Here is a 16,966-nt window from a genome sequence, read left to right as displayed (position 1 = left end):
AAAAAAAAAAAAAAAAGACAAACTGGAACAAGACCAAAGTGCACTGAGTTTACGTCTGATAGGCAAACAAATCTTACTCCCAAATCAAGACTTCCCTGACAGTCCCACTGTGAGACAGCTGTGGTGGGACAGCCAAGTACTCATTTCCGCACCACGACTCAGACTTGTTAGCCAAAAAGCCACAGTCTTAAATTGTCCAGCTTGTAATGGTTAATGTAAAACTTACCAGATGAACCTTGTATTTCAGCTTTTCTCTCTTCCCCTCCCCTTGCATGGGACTATTCCAAAGAAGTGGCTGCCTCAGAAAAATTCCTCTTCTAGGAATTTTGCACATGAGAGAAATGTTTCTGTTTGAAAAAAGTAGAGGGAGAAGTCTTAAGTCTGTGGCACATTCCGACAGTTTGGAAGAATGAAAGCCTGGAGATCTGAAATCATGACTTGAACATGTGAAATGCCAAGAAAATGTAAACATGGAATATGCTTCACTCTTCACCTTGAGCAGAGACAGAGAGACAATGTACAGTAATTTTGCAAATAAGACTGTGGACTTCATAATTTGCTGTTGGACTTCTGGTCAAACTAGAAGAAGGTCATTTTCCCTTAAAAGATTTATTTGCTAAGAACCAACATCTAGTAGTCGTGAGCAAATCAACTGATAGATGTCAGTACATGTAGTTCCTACACGAACCATTTTGGGGGGGCCTGTTACTCGATTGAACCTTAAATCGTGCTTTTAATCAATAGTGTGCTCTTTGAATGGTCTCTACAACTGTAGACAATATTCCCAAGAACTGTACAAACATGGAGGTGTGGTTGTCAAACTCAGGTTTGAGCTATTCAAGGCATTATAAACATTCATTTCACAACTAGATTGTATGAGGATATTGGCTGCGATGAGATGCCAGCATTGTTTGATTTCCAATCATGAAATTGATGGACTTCCCATTCCATTCAACAGGCCCTTGGGGATGGTAATGTGGGGTGGTAATATGGGGTGGGAAGGTAGCTTCCCTCGTTGTACGTGGGGTATTTTGTATTACACTGGTGATACTAAATGTGCCTTGAAATTTAAAGCAGGGGTGGGGGGGTACTGAAACATCATGACAATTATGAGATGGCACAGGATCAGGCAGTGTTTCTGTGGTGCACAGGCTCGCTATGAATTGGAGTGGACTCAGTGGCGCCAACAACAATCCACTTTGGCCTTTTTTCCTTTCCTGTCTTTTTGATGACCTTTGCTCCCTTCGTGGATGATGTTCGTGATGTCATCCAACAGCTCATCGGGTTATTAGTGTTCAGTGTGTTCAATGTCTTCCAGATGTGGTCTCTAAACACAGGTGGGTGTACTCAAGGTCCTATTTGGCACTTGTGGACCTGTTTCCATTTTCTTCTGGTACTCACAGATACTGGTTACCTTTCTACAATGTGTCGCCACTCTCATTCATGTCGTTCTGGTTGTACCATTTCCAGGACTCTAGTTTCCCTGCCCTGCTACCTTCTGATCTTTGCTTTAGGAAAATGTTTTATTTTTAAGGAATCTTACTACTCACAAATGACAAGCTTTACTTTATGAGTCAATCTATTTTAGCTAAAAAATGCCCTCAAAGGATAATTTCAGTTTGAGGCATAAAGACTCTAAGGGAGACTGTCTCAGGGAGTCCTCTCATCTCAACTGATCCAGTAAGTCTAGAAGATTTAAGAACTTGAATTCTTTTGCACATTTTTCTTCCATCCTATCAGGGCTCATCTACTGGGGCCCTGGTTAGAATGTTTGCTAGTGACAACTGGGAACTATTCCGTTCCTTTGGTCACAGGGCAGATTTGGTCATGTCTCATGTAGACTGCTCATCTTGTAGACAGCACACCTTGTCCTCTGAGTCTTTGGCTTCCTTTTGTTCCTTTTGATTATTTTCTTTTGTTCTAGACAAATAGAGTTCCATAGATGTATCTTAGATATTAGCTGTGTATAAGCTTTTAAAACTCCAGACACTACTCATCACATTGGAATATGGGAAAAATACTAGAAACTATATATGAATTATATTATACCATTTATCCCATTTGTCCAATGTGTCTATGATCCTAAGAATTCAACTCCAAAAAAACAAATTTAGGAGGTCTTTGGTTATATGTGTAAAGAATATCATATGTGGATGGCGTGTGTGTGTGTCTTTAACAAACAGAAATTCAGTCTCTCAAAGTTTAAGAAACCAGAAGTGCTGGCTCCAGAGGCTTTCTCTGTGTGTTGCCCTTGGGAGAACATCTGACTTAACATCTGAGAACCTCGAGTCCGTAGAGATTTCCGGGTGTGAAATGCACACAGCTTGACCACGGTAAATAATGTCACCAAGAAGTGCATAAGCAAAAGGATGCTTCTAGTAAAAAAAATATGATGAATATAATTTTTTAACAACACCATCAATGACCAAAAAATATGTGTGTGGTTATTTTCTTAGTCTGTGTTCTCTAGAACACAGTATAGTGAAAGCTATATATGTGGAAAGAGAGAAAGAGAGGATATAAATTATTGATTTATCTCAAGAGCATGACTCACACAGTTGTGGGTAGAGGCTGGTAGATTTCCATGTGTCTTGGTATCAATCATCCCCTGGGTCTAAGAGGTTCCCAATGTAGGTAGACCTTGGGTCCAAAGGACATGTTCTGCCTCTGGCTCTCCTTTACTGGTGGCATTAGGTCCCTCAGATTACTACTTTCTTGTTTAATGTCTTTTATAACTCAAAAGAAATATAACCTAATCCTGTTGATTGTATCCAGACTCATTAACATCCTATTGTTTTTATCAGAAGATGAAAAACCAGATACAGGATCCAGACCATCCCCCCACCCCAAAAAAGACAAAGAGCTGTGCTGGAATGTCCATATGTATTAGGATCATGTCACCCTTCCTCCCCTCTGAGGAAAATCCCTTCTACCTGGTTGGCTTCTCATCGCAGGTCTTATCATTATATAAAATCTCACTACGAGGGATGGATATATCATAACTGCCAAGCTGAGCCTGATGGTCTAGCCAAGTTGACACACAATCTTGACTACCACAAACATATATACAGGCATATATACACCTGGATAAGTGTTATGAATTGAATTTAATCCCCCAATACATGTCAGCTTGACTCAACCTTGATTTTCAATATTATGTACTTATCTTTCATTTTTAAAAATCATTTTATTGGGGGCTCATACAACTCTTTTTTTTTTTTTTAACATTTTATTAGGGGCTCATACAACTGTTATCCCAATCCATACACACATCTCATACAACTCTTATCACAATCCCTACCTCAATTGAATCATGCATGTTTGAACATATGTTGCCTTCATTCTTTTCTAGTAATTTACTTTCTATTGAACCCTTAGTATCAGCTCTTTCTCCCTCCCTGGCCCCATCCTCATAACTCCCTGATAGATTGTACATTGACATAATTTACCTTGGTCAAGTGTGTGCATTTCACCCATAGTTGATATTTACTTTCACCAAAAATAACAAGTGTCTAGTATCTTGAAGGCTTCCCCCATCCCCCAACCCCCCATCCTCCCCAATCCCCATCTCTGATAACCACCAATGAACACTGATCTATATATATATGTGTATATATATATATATATATATATATACACACAAAGGTATTTCAAAAAATTCATGGGAAAAAATAGAATTAAAAAATAAGACTTTTCCACAAAGTTTTTAAAGCCCCCTCATATATTCTTGCTTTCTTTTTTTCATTTTTAACTTTGTTCTATTTTATTGGGAGCTCTTCTAACAATCCATAGTTCTATTAGATCAAGCATAATTGTGCAATTGCTGCCACCACTATTTTCAAAACATTTCCTTTCTCCTTGAACTTTTTTACATCAGCTCCCATTTATCCTTTCCCTCCTCCACCCTACCCCCCAGGAACCCTTGTTGTTATATTATATATAGATTGCAGCATCTTACACTATCCAATGTATCCATTCAGCTACCACTCTGCTATTGGTAGGTCATCATTGCCATCAGTTCGCCCTTCCCCCACCCCTTTTCATACCCTCAGGGAATCATTACTCCGTTGCTATTTCTGAATGGTTTCTCTCTCTTGGATTTCATGCATCAAACTATCTTAATTATACAAATGAACATACACAGACCTAACAAGATTATTGAGGTGAGACTAAGACCATACTATTAAGGGGAGGAAATATTAAAGAACTAGTAGATAGTTATGTGCTTCATCAGTGCCATACTGCACCTTGAATTTATCATCCCTTTCATGTGGCCCTTCTGTGAGGGACTGTCCAATTATCCTACAAGTGGGTTCTGGATCTCCACGTTGCCTATGTTCCTTCACGTCAATTTGATTGCTTGTTTTTGAACTTCTGATACCTATTTCTGTCAACGCCTCATGATCACACAGCCTGGTGTACTTCTTACATATGAGCTTTGTTGCTTTCCTGCTAGATGGGCGTTTGTTTACCTTCAAGCCTTTAAGACCCCAGATGCTATATATTTTAATAGCTGGGCACCATCAGTTTTCTTCACATTTGCTTATGCACCCATTTTGTCTTCAGCGATCATGTCAGGAAGGTTAGAACAAACCATTCTTGTATTGAGGGAAGATTTAAGTGGAGGTCCAAAGTCTATCTGCTTCCTTGTATTTACATATGTATCTATATTTATACCTATATGTATGACTTTTACTTTCTTGTTCTTTCCTCTTTTTATTTTTTCTTTCCTCCTGCTACACTGTCATGTTTGCCCATTGTTCACTTCTCAGTAATTCCTCTTGGATACATTTCAGTTGATCAAACACACCAGGAATGCTACACCCTTCTCACCATCTATTTAAGATCACTTGCTATTCCCCTGTCCCTGTCATTATTGGCTAAATGCTCCCCTCCCCCTGCCTCCTACTCTCCCATGCCCCACTCCAAACCAAGGGTCCCGTTGCAGACTCCTCAGGATTGCTTATCCTGCCTATCTTATATAGACACCAAAAAAGGGACCATACGAATAGTTCCAAGTCTAACTGTTGTCCTGACCCAGTATAGGCGAGTATCCCTCTGTTAAATAGTGAGCAGGCTCTGATATGATCCTTTAGTCAATTCGCCTGTTCTTTCAGGGATCCATACCCTAGGATGCGCTAACCTAACAGTACTTATACCCTTTTAGTCCTCAGCATTCCTGTCTGAGGGGCTTGCCTTCTACAAGACCCCATTGCTCTTCCTGTAGTCAAGGATGGAGCAGTCTGGTGCCCCAATCCCCAGCACCTTTAGACTTTCAGTGTTTTCCCCCTTGTAAATATCCCCAAACCAGTTCAAATTGGGTGCCAAGCGCTGCCCCCTGAGTCAGAAGTCTACATTCCGGATACCTCAGGGACTTTATGTCTTTGCTCCCATTGCTGGTCTGTTGCACTCCCCTCTTGGTTTGCCCCCATGTGGGCGGGTCAGGCCAGCTGCACTCCCCAAACAGTATCTTCAGTGCTGTTCCTCTTTAGCGCTGTCATCTAGGGAGGGGACATCATGTCTCGGGCTAGGGACAGCCCTGCTGTCCTCTCTGTGAGCAGAGGCCCAAAGGGACTCTTCATTAGTTTCAAATAGGTGTTTGTTTGTATTTGGAGAGTTCACTTGTTTTTGTACCAAATTGTACTATCAAAGACTGTGCTTTGCTTAGCTATGTAATCAATGCTCATGCCAGCAGCAGTCAAGAAATAAAACTTCAAAAGAGGGAGTCAAGATGATGTCCAGGTAGAATCACCCACCTGGTGCTCCTGGTGCTAGACCAGAAATTTAAGAGGCATGGGAAGCAAGCCCGAGGAGAAAGAAACAGTTGAAAGTTCTGGAGGGACTTAGCAGGAAGGGGAAGGAGCAGTGAGCAAACACCACCATAGACAGGGAACAACTAGGGAATTAAAATAAACACGAAGAAGACGTAGAGATCCTGGTGGCGTTGAAGAAACAGCAATCTAGCTGAGAGGAATTACTAAGAGGCAGAAGAAGGGCGAGTGTGATGGTGGGAGAAGAGGAAGGTAAAAGGAAGCAGAGAAAAGATCTAGGAAGCACAGCTATGGATAGAGCTACAAACATAAGTATGCACTTATGTAATTATATTAGTTCATAAAAATATAGGTATTGGTATAGGTACATGTATTTATATGGCAATACATTGAGGACGTGGATTGACTTTGGGCCTCTGCTCAAGCCCTGCCTCAATGCAAGAACGCTTGTTCTAACAACCTGGCATTCTGTGATGCCCACCTTCCCAGCACAATCACTGAAGACAAAAGGGGTGCACAAGCAAATGTGGTGAAGAAAGCTGATGGCACCTGGCTATCAAAAGATATAGTGTCTGGGGTCTTAAAGGCTTGAAGTTAAACAAGTGGCCATCTAGCAGAGAAGCAACAATCCCATATGGAAGAAGCACACCAGCCTGTGTAATCATGAGGTGTCGACAGGATCAGGTAACAGGCATCAGAAGGCCCAAAACAAACAAACAAACAAAGCCATATTGTTGAGAACGAGAGGATTGGAGCAGGTACCCCAAACCCATCTCTAGACAATGTGACATCCCTCACAGAAGGGTCACAAGGAAGGGATGAGTCAACCAGGGTGCAGTATAGCATTGATGAAATATGCAATATTCCTTTGGTTCCTTGAGGCTTCCTCACCCCTCATTATCCTGACCCCAGTCCTGCCTGTCACTGCAGGCTAGGCTGGAGCATTACACAGGTACCGGTAAGAGCTCAGGACACATGGAATCCAAGTCAGATAAACCGCACAGGAACAGAAATGTGAGCAGTGACACCAGGTGGTTATAGGGAAGGGTGGGAGAGGAGGAGGTAAGAAACCACAGGGAAAGGGAGACAGAAGTTGTGATAAGAGTTGTATAAGCCCTCAATAAAATGATTTTTAACAAAAAGATATGAAAATAATAGTAATTTATCAAGGGGCCATGAGGATGGGATATGGGGAGGTAGGGTAAAAAGAGGAGCTGATATCAAGGGCTCAAAAAAATGTAAATGTTTAGGAAATAATAATGGCAACATATATACAACTTTACTTCAAACAATGTATGGATTATTATAAGAGCTGTAAGAGTCCCCCAGAGAATTATCTAAGAAAGAAAACTTTATATTGCATTAGGCAAGTCTTCTGCACACGACCTCCCTAGCGTATTGAAAAGCAAGAATCACTTTGAAGACTAACTGGAGAAGAAGAAAGAGTTTGTGGCACATCATTTGGGCATATTATCAGAAGAGACCAGTCACCGAAAAGGACATCATGCTCGGTAGAGTAGGGAATCAACAAAAATAGGGAGACCGTATGGACATGGGTTGACATGTGGCTGCAACAATGAGCTGGCACAGAACGACTGTGAGAGCAGCCCTGGAGTGGGCAGTGCCACATCCTGCTGTGCGTAGTGTGGGGCTGAGAGCTGGACTTGACCTGATGGCACCTAACAACAATACAGTGATGATCTGATTGGATGTTCACAAGATTGGACATTATATAATCTAAAAATAATCTGATCTCTCTCTCTCTCTCTCTCTCTCCGTAGGTTTTTGACTTCCAGTTGACTTCAGAGGACATGAAGGTCATAGATGGCCTAAACCGAAATGTTCGTTATCTTCCTGCTTCATTGTAAGTATGTCTGATGAAGTTATTTGCTTCAATTTATTGTCAGACCAAAAAAACACAAAAGTATGAGCATTGTTAAAATTTACCTGACTACTAAGGAAAAAATGGCCACTTTTAGAAAGGGATGAGACACAATGTTAAGTGTGATAGTGAGACTGGTGTCAACTTGACTTGGTGCTGCATTTTGGCAACGAGACCTTCCTTCGGAAGTCCTTGCATGGCCCAGACTGATGATGCCTACTTAGGAGTGTAGCATGTTTCATAAGTATGTGACTGCTTTGAGGGTTGTTCTCTCTCTTCTTGCTGGTGTGGGCTCCTCATCTGTTGCTGCCCAAACTCACTGTGCCACCCACCTCACTTTTCTGTCTCCTGCTTCCTGGCTCATCAGCCTGGCAACCATGGGAGTCAGAAAGGCCACCATCTGACACATGAATGTGAGTTGGATTGAGTTAGCCCTCTCTGTGGCTGTGTGGGCTACTCTTTGATATAAATTCTGTCCTTGATATAAACTCCTCTACCTATATCCATAGATATGTACCCTAGTTTTGCTTCTCTAATTACCCTTGGTGACATAGTGGTTACTCCTTGGGCTGCTCACCACCAGGTGAGCAATTAGAAATCACCAGCCACTCCAAGGGAGAAAGATAAGGCTTTCTACTCCCAGAAAGATTTGCAGTCTTAAAACCCCACAGTGGGTTTTATACTCTGCCCTATATGGTCACTATCAGTCAGAATTAACTTTCTGGCAGATTTTGTTTTTTGTTTTCATTTTGAGAACCCGGCCTAATAAATTTGGTACCAAGAGTGGTCCTAGAGAAACAAAAATCATAAAGATGAGTTTTCTAAATTGCTTCTCAAATCCAACTAGGTCTAAAGGCAGTGAGCACTCTGCTCTGTCTCTTCTAGTATGGATAAGTCTTCCACTATTCGTAAAGAAGTCCACTGTTAATTTACGGCATGAAACAGCAATGTTACTATCCAAAATATCACCACCAATAGATGAAGTGTGGGTGAAAAGTAAGGTCCTAGATGATTGTGTGTTGGATATTTTTCAGTAATTGTATCAGGATGAGAAGTATAGGGAAAGTGGTCCTCCTTATAATAACAAAGCAGTAAAGGGAAAAGATAAGCTCAGACCTTTGGAAACACAGATAAAGTGCTGCAAAGCCTCCACTTTTGCTGTAAAAGAAAGCCTTCTCTCTTCTAGTAACAGAGCTGAAATTGCCCAAAGCAAAATCAAGAGTTTTCTCATACAGGTAACTGAACGACAACACCAGCTGAAGTCTCGGGCTAGAAGGGTGTCTAGTGCTCAAGTGAGGGAGTTGACTGGGAATAATGGATCCTTGTCATAATGACATATGGTCTAATAATCAGGACTAGGGGGACATTGAAGCCATACATTCCATTGAGCCACCCCACCCAATAGCCTCACCTCTCACTCCATAAGACTATCTACTATCAGTATAGCCACCCACACTTGAGGAGATTAGCCCAACTATGCATGCTGAGAAGCCATATGGCACTGTATCTGGACCATTGTCTGGGACAGATGCCTTACAAGACCCTACTGGAACCCCCTGGAAACACCCTCAGCACCCATTATTGCTTCCAGACCTATAACTTAAATTAGGCTCAAGACATCCCCAAAGGTGAGTACAGATGGTGGCTCAGGAAGAAGTGACCCATAACAAAGTGCTGGCGTGTTCTAGTGTGCACAGACAGAGAGCTGAGGAACATGCCTGGGAATGGTGATTAAGCATGTGGGGGAGTGGTGCAAGGAAGGTAAGACTAGATCAGTCTGAGTTCATTGGTATGGATCCATTAAGTGTAGAATCTTCATTCAGTGTTTCAACAGGAGAGGTCAAGTGAGGATATAGTAGTTTATTCCCAAAACAGTAAGAAACACATTTGTAATGTATTTGTGCATTGAGATCTGTGTGACTCTGTGCGGGGGACTGCAGTCAATGATGTGAAACAAAAGGGGATGAATTGTTGAATAGAAAACTGACCTGCTCTGTAAACCTTTACCAAATTCATAGTAAAATGTTTTGGGGTTTCTTTTTTAGTTCCATGCAAAATAATATCATCTTAATTCTTTAACTGTTTGTTTCTTAAAACATGTACTATGAAGTCATGACTGGGAAAGTAAGAAAGGCAAACTGTAAAAGCAGCCAGGAAATGAAAGATTTTGCTTTCATGCCAGCTTCATAGAAACTTGTGTCATCCTAGAAATAGTCTTTACATTTACATGTCTTGTCTTTCTCTTTTCAGTCTTGTTAGCCATCCTAATTATCCATTTTCTGAAGAGTATTAACAAGGAGACTGTTGCCATGACTTCCTCCAGAAGCCACTGCATATGTCTCAGGTCCTTGTAATGAGAGGCAGCACCGCTGGTTAGATCCTTGTGGCTTAGCAAGTGACACTCTGCTAGAGTTCTGCCCATAAGCCAACATGAAAAGGCTCGACACTTTTGTGGCTTCGTAAAAAGAATAAAGATTCTCTTCCCCTAAAGATTCTTTGTTTTGTTTTGTTTTGTACATCAGCTCTTTTATTGGCTCTTTTAGGAGACTGAAAACCAATAAGAATTGAAAGGCAATGGGTTGTCTTTGAAGCTAAGCAGAGAGGAAATGTCTATGATTATGCTAGCCAGGTCAAGGAAAAGAAGTGGTGGAATAGAAAATGAGTTCATTTCCCCATGTCATCCTGTGATCTGACTTGATCTAAAATGGGGCAAATTCTCCTCTAAAGATTCTTATCTACACTCGTCTCTGATACTTACATATTTTGATTCCTTGTCTCATCCAGGCCAAAAACTCTGATATGTCTAAACTTATGAAGAAGGTCGAAGGTGTTAATAACAATTCTATAGACATTCCTAAGATGAGTCTGAGGGAGGATTTTTAGCCTCTGAAAAATACTAACTAGCAGTTATTTATATGTCAGTATTTCCTTAGTCCTTTAAAAAAAATTTAATTAACATATCATACAATTCAATAGTTCAATTATATTAAGCAGGCTTGTGAAATCACCACCACAATCAACTTTGGAACATTTTGTTCTTTATTGTAACCATTAATATTGACTCCTCATCCCCCCCACCCCCTACGCCTTACATCTCCCCAGGTGATTATTAATCCAGTTGCTGTCTTCATAGAACCACCTATCCTGACCTTCTATGTTATTTAGGGTTCTCTAGAGAAACAAAGCTATGACACCTGTGATTATGTAAATAAAGGGATAGGTTTCTAGAGAGAGAAGGAATACAAAACCTACTTAGTCCACACACCGGTATGGAGAGCTCAGTTCAACTCATTTTTGTGGAACAGTTAATATGCTGAAGGTACATCCAACTCATGCCAGCCTCTAGTCCAAGGTCAAGGAAGTAGACACCAAAGTTGTCAGTGGGGTATGTGGAGTCTGCTTGCAGGCAAGATGAACGGTCAGCCCACAGGCAGAAGACATGGCAAGGTGGGACAGAAACAGCAGGAAGATGAGATGTTTAGGCTAGCAAAGGCGGGTAGCACAGCAGCAGAGCAAAGCGGGTCTCAATGGAACCTCAAAGCATAAGCACAACTATATGATCCACCCCCACCGTCCACAGGTTGGCTCAGCCCACAGGTAGTGCAGAGCAGCCAACTCAGGCAGCAGCACACTGATCTGATCACCAGGGAGAAAGAGAAAGATGCTGGTTTCAATGAGTCATTTATCTCAGTTACTCTCCAATCAAGTTGTGACCTGATTTACAGGCTAACCTCCACCCAAAACTATCACACCTCCCTATACAGAAAAACATTCAAAAGAAACCCCACAGAATGTCTTTATTTTCCATCTACAGAAAAGCACATAAAACAAAGACCAAATAAAACTGAGAAAAGCTCATTGAAAAGAAAGCAGAGAATATTTTAAAACTATAGTAAATTCAAAATTGATCAAAGGGGAAATCTAATGACAAGATGTTACAAACCAGCCTAACTACATACGATTGCTGAAATCCACTTTCCAGTGTTCTTTGTCTAATACTAAGGCTACTCACATTCCTAGATTATGGTCAGTGGGGACTCCCCAGAGACTCAATCCATGTGGCCACCCTGCAAATGGATTTGAGGTTTCCACTATTATCTATGGCATTCTGAAAAATATGTTTAGAATTTTTACTCTGGTAAGGTTCCCTCCTCTGGGTTTACATTTCATTACTTATAATCCTTGGATCTCACAAACTGGTGTGTTCCTTCCTTAGACAACCTTTGAGGTCCAAGGAAACTCATTATACACACTTAGGAAAATGAGGTATATATTGGAAAAATGACCAATGCCCAATAATTTCCACTTACCATAAACACAGGAAATGAGGAAGGAAAAAATCACTGTGGTAGAGGTGGCCAAGTGGGTGGGAGGGAACCCGCTGATTTGAATGGTTAGACTCAAGTAAGCAGGGAACTTAAGGAAGAAGGAAAAAAGTACATTCTCTACATAGAAAACTACTGGCAAGTGCTCTTTTCATAATTATGGCTTGCACACAAAAATGTCCACATTGATTAAACAAAGAATTTTAACAGAGCATAAAGTTTGACTGATCCTATTTGTGTCCAGGCATGTCTGGGTAACAGTGATGGTCATTCTGGGCAAGAAATCAACAAAGCAATTGACAGATCCAATTTCCCTGAGCATCATATTTCTCAAAAGGCCTTTGTTAACGGTTGTTCTGTGTCGAGTCCATTTCAATTTTTTAATAGTTTTATTGATACAAAATTCACAGATCGTCCCCTTCCATAGTTAAGTTGCTTTTAAAAAAGAGTTGTCTATACATCATCACAATCAGTTCTAGTGCTCCCTCCCCTTCCTACATTCATTATTTGATCCCCAATTCCACTTACCCTCCCTCCCCCATCCCCAATAAACCATTGCATCCAATTGTCTCTATGCATCCACTCCTTCTGTGCTTCATAAACTAGGAAATCTGACAGAAACAAATGACACCGAAAGAATAATAATGTAAATATGAAGAGTAAGAAAGAAAAGACTACCAGCACTATTAAGATAATCCAGGGAGGAAATTTTTTGTCATGTAGAAAGAGAGTAGTATTTAAACATAGAGCAAATTCAGGTCGGGTCAAGAGGGAGGTCAATTGATCAGCTATATTATACCATAGTTCCATCCACCATAATTATGTTTATAATAATCTCTGACTGATAGCAAAACTGTTCATGTCCCTCGACTGTGGCCAGAGGGGGTGTGCCAGAGGCTTGATCTGACTAGACACTCTACAGATGGATTTGGGCTCCCACTGTCCTCCATAACCTTCCACAAATTGGGTGTTCACAATTTAAGCTCTGATATTTCTCCCTTCATCATATTTGGATTTTGTGATTGTCATCTTTGGATCACACAGGCTGGTGTGCTTCTTCCTTGTCGACTTAGTTGATGCCTCACGTAGATGGCTACTTGTTTTAACACAAGAATTTAAGACCCCAGCCACTACTCCACTTGATAGTCAAGCACCATCTGCTTTCTTCACCGCTTTGCTGTAGCACCCTTATCTTCAGTGATCTCTTAATGAAGGTGAGTATCCAACAGGGCCATGCTAGAAGAACGAGCTGTTCTTGGGTTGGAGCTAGAAATAAGTGGCAGCCCAAAATCCATCTGCTTGTTCATGGGTCATGAATGACTCTGGTTCACAAGTCAATTCCAATCCACAGGCACCTTATCAGACAGAACAGAACTACGCTATGGGGTTTCTTAGGTCATAATCTTTAAGTATCACCCTGTCACCTCTTTCCCATGCACAGTGGCTGGGTTGCAGTCAAGAACTTAACCACTGTGCCACAAGGGCTCCTTCCAATTGCCTTACAACTTAAATATCCAACCCATTGTCACCAAATTGATTCCCCTCATAGAGATGCTATAGGACAGAATAGAACTGCCCCTTTGAGTGTTTGAGGCTGTCATCGTGGGAGAAGAATACCAGCAGTTCAAAGTACCACTGCTGAGCTTGTGATTAGGAGGCCAACACACAGCCCACTAAGCCACCAGGGCTCATTTTAAATTGCCTTTGATTGTAACAAAGGGAGCCTTGGTGGCATAGTGGTTACTGTTCGGGCTGCTAACCCTGTGGTTCGCAGTTTGAAACCACCAGCCACCGCATGGGAGGAAGATGAGGTTTTCCACTCCTATAATAAGCTGCAGTCTTGGAAACCCGCAGGAGCAGTTCTGCACTGTCCTATTGGGTTGCCATGAGTCAGAATCGACTCGATGGCAGTCAATGAGAGGTTGTAAGAAATATTAATTTTATATACTTTATTCTGTTAAAAGTTTGAAACACAATTCATGGCAGACTTACAAGTACAAAACATAGAATGTTCCTAAAGTCTGGACATTCAAGCTCATCCAATGATGCCGCAGAAGCAAAGCTCTGTGATTTACTTCTGGAAGGCCAAAGCAATGGAAAGCCTATGGAGTGATCCTACGCTGTAAACACAGGCCTGCAAACATGTCAGAATCAACTTGCTGGCAACTATTTTGATTTTGATAGCTACAGTGAGGACCAAGACCTTATGATGGCGTTACCCTACACATTTGAGAAGCTAGCAAGGGGTTCAGAGTAGTTGAGGCTAAGATGGTATAAGGGAGCAGTGTGCGCCTAAGACAAGAAATCAGAACGTAGGTGAGGACAGCACCCAGGCAAGAATTCATTTTACCCAGAGAAGCAAAGCAGTGGGCTGTGAACCAAAGCGTTGACATGAAAGTCACCCAGCAGCTCAGTCGGAGAAAGACCTGCCAATCTGCCCCATAGAGGTCACGACCAGGAAACCCTTACTGTTTTATAAGGTCATAAACCCCTACTGTTCTATAAGCGCTTACTGTTTTATAAGGTCATAAACCCCTACTGTTCTATAAGTGCTTACTGTTTTATAAGGTCATAAACCCTTCCTGTTCTATAAGCGCTTACTGTTTTATAAGGTCATAAAACCTTACTGTTTTATAAGGTTATTATAGGTCAAGAATCCACTTGAGGACATCTTACAATAACCTCTAAAAAACAAAAACAGCGAGGAAAAAACAAAGCTCTCAGGAGCACGGCTGGTACAATGGTTCTTTTGCTCTCTGGAAGGTCACCTGCTCAGAGTAGTGGAGATGAGAGCTAGCCACGCTCCCTTCCAAGAAGCATTCCAGGCATGCGTCTTCCAAGGCGGATTTACTTGTTCTTCTGCCACCCCGTGGCCCTTTCATTATTCTCCGCCAGCACCGCAATTCAAATGCACCCATGCTCCCCAGTCTTCTTGATTCAGGGTTCCCACTTTCACTATATGTTTGTTGTTGTTGTTGTTGTTGTTGTTGTTATGAGGTGCCATCCATCTGGCTCCGACCATAGCAACCCTGTGCGCAACAGAACAGAACCCTGCACGAGGCTGCACCCACGTCCCACGTGTTCCCATGCCTGAGCATATCATTAACCACACTGTCGGCCCATCTCATGGGGCCCTCTCTTTCTTGTTGGCTGCCCCTCCACTTCACCAAGCACAAGCCACGGCTTCTTCCAACATGAGCTCAAAGAACTGGATGGTGCCCAGCCACCGCCACCGAACATTTCAATCATAGACATAGTAGATGAACCCTGATGAGAAGGGGAGGAAATGTGCAACAGAACTGCACATTCCCCCCAAATCCAGCCACGTTGGGCCCGTTGAAAGAAGGAACTCCTGAGATGCTTGCCTTAGAACGCTCTCCCAACCGGGATATACAACTACTCCCTGAAGTCATCCTTAAACAACAACTACAACAAAAAGGTACCTGAAAAAGCAGCGGAAACCACCATTAACGATGGTGCTCTCCACACACATGTACACGCCCTTCATCCGTTCGTAGAAAATCTCCATTATCTTTCAATTCCATTTTTCTGGCAACTTTTTTGAAGCCCATATAGATGAGAGCGAGACACTGCCATTGAGTAGATTCTGACTCCGAGGCCCTATACAGGGTTTCCGAGGCTGTAAATCTTCACGGGAACAGATAGCCTCGCCTTCTTTCCACAAGTGGTTAGTGGGTTTGAACTGCTGACCTTGCAGTTGACAGCCCAGCACTTACCTGACAGTGCCATCAAATCTGTGTGTGTGTGTGTGTGTGTGTGTGTGTGTTGTGTCCCTATTGTAACTATGCATGGACTCAGGTAGAAGAGGTAACACAAGCAGTAGGTGGTGGTACGGACCAGAGGGTCTAGCCACCGGCCGCAGCAGAAAGTTGTCCTTGGCACAGTGAAGGAAACTGGAATTTGTGGCTGGTGTGAGAGCAGAGACGTTATGCAACGTTCAAGCAATTGATATTTTCCACATCAAGATTTCCTCTGCGATGGCACAAGTACCAAACACTTACTGGAAGGAGAGGCAGGCAGCACGTTCCTAGCCAATCGCCAGGCTTTGATGAGCCCAGCCTGCTGCAGCAAAAGCATCCGCAGAGGTCAGAGGTCAGCCTGGACGAGAAGCGCCCACCGGCTCTCTGCTGAGAACGCCAGTGTCACACGCAGACGTGGAAGGAAGGAAAGACGCTGCGAACACGAGAGGGGATGAGGGTCGGGCGGAAGCCCCGTCGCATGTCCAGGTCACATTCAGTGAAACTCAGGCCCAGCTGGAGCCGCCTGGGGTGCCCAACGCCAAAGTGCACCGGGAGGCCATTGCCCGCGGAGACGCGGGAGAAGCTCATGCACCGAGAGGAGGGCATCACTGACAACGTGGTCAGAAATAGGGAACGTGGACGCGGAACTTCAGCGCAAGCCACGGCTCCTCAAGGAAGCAGATGACAAACACGCGGAGTGTCTCTGAAAAGCAGCCACCGAATGGAGGCCAGAGCGAGAAGGGCAGTGACAGCACTGGACAAGTTCAAAGTTCGTGTCGTGGCACGAAAAGCAGCCCGCTTTTCACAAGCTCCAGGCAGGAAGTAGAAAAGAGGACAAAGGACATTAGAAACCTGGTGGGGGGGGCAAAAGGGGATGATGTCACAGAGACCCTGTAGAAAAAGAATGTTTGGAAACTGATTGTGGTACCAACTGTACAATTCTACTTGACATAATTGAAATATGGGATGATATGTTATATGTATTAAATTCCAATTAATAATAATCTTTAAAAGAAAGAAAAATAAATGGTTGTCTAGAAACTTTTAAAAATAGTGGTATTTACATATTAGCAACTTGCACACAATTGAACCAAGTAATTAATATGGCTTCTTGCTGTAAAGAGCATATAAACTCATAATATCCTTTGGAGCATATACATTTCTTAACTAATTTCTACATCTGCTTAGCATATGGATTTGCTCATTGCATTAACTGTACGTTTGGAG

General features: G+C 42.4%; 1 protein-coding gene across 1 annotated transcript in view; it reads left to right on the top strand.

Annotated features, from left to right (window-relative positions):
* The window catches only part of LOC101653576 (prostaglandin-E(2) 9-reductase-like), a 48,529-nt gene extending 38,386 nt beyond the window's left edge, over positions 1–10,143 (top strand). The window contains exons 8-9 of the mRNA XM_004710276.2: positions 7,553–7,635; positions 9,904–10,143. Of these exons, the coding sequence (XP_004710333.1) occupies positions 7,553–7,635; positions 9,904–9,946 (126 nt within the window). The 3' untranslated portion in view covers positions 9,947–10,143. The remainder of the gene's footprint in view (positions 1–7,552; positions 7,636–9,903) is intronic.
* The last annotated feature ends 6,823 nt before the right edge of the window (positions 10,144–16,966 follow it).

The sequence above is a fragment of the Echinops telfairi genome, unplaced genomic scaffold, assembly GCF_000313985.2.
Source record: "Echinops telfairi isolate 266 unplaced genomic scaffold, ASM31398v2 ScPeMD7_6273;HRSCAF=7185, whole genome shotgun sequence".
Taxonomy (NCBI): Eukaryota; Metazoa; Chordata; class Mammalia; order Afrosoricida; family Tenrecidae; genus Echinops; species Echinops telfairi.
Note: the sequence above shows the minus strand (reverse complement) of the source record. Positions and strands in the feature narration are given on the sequence as shown.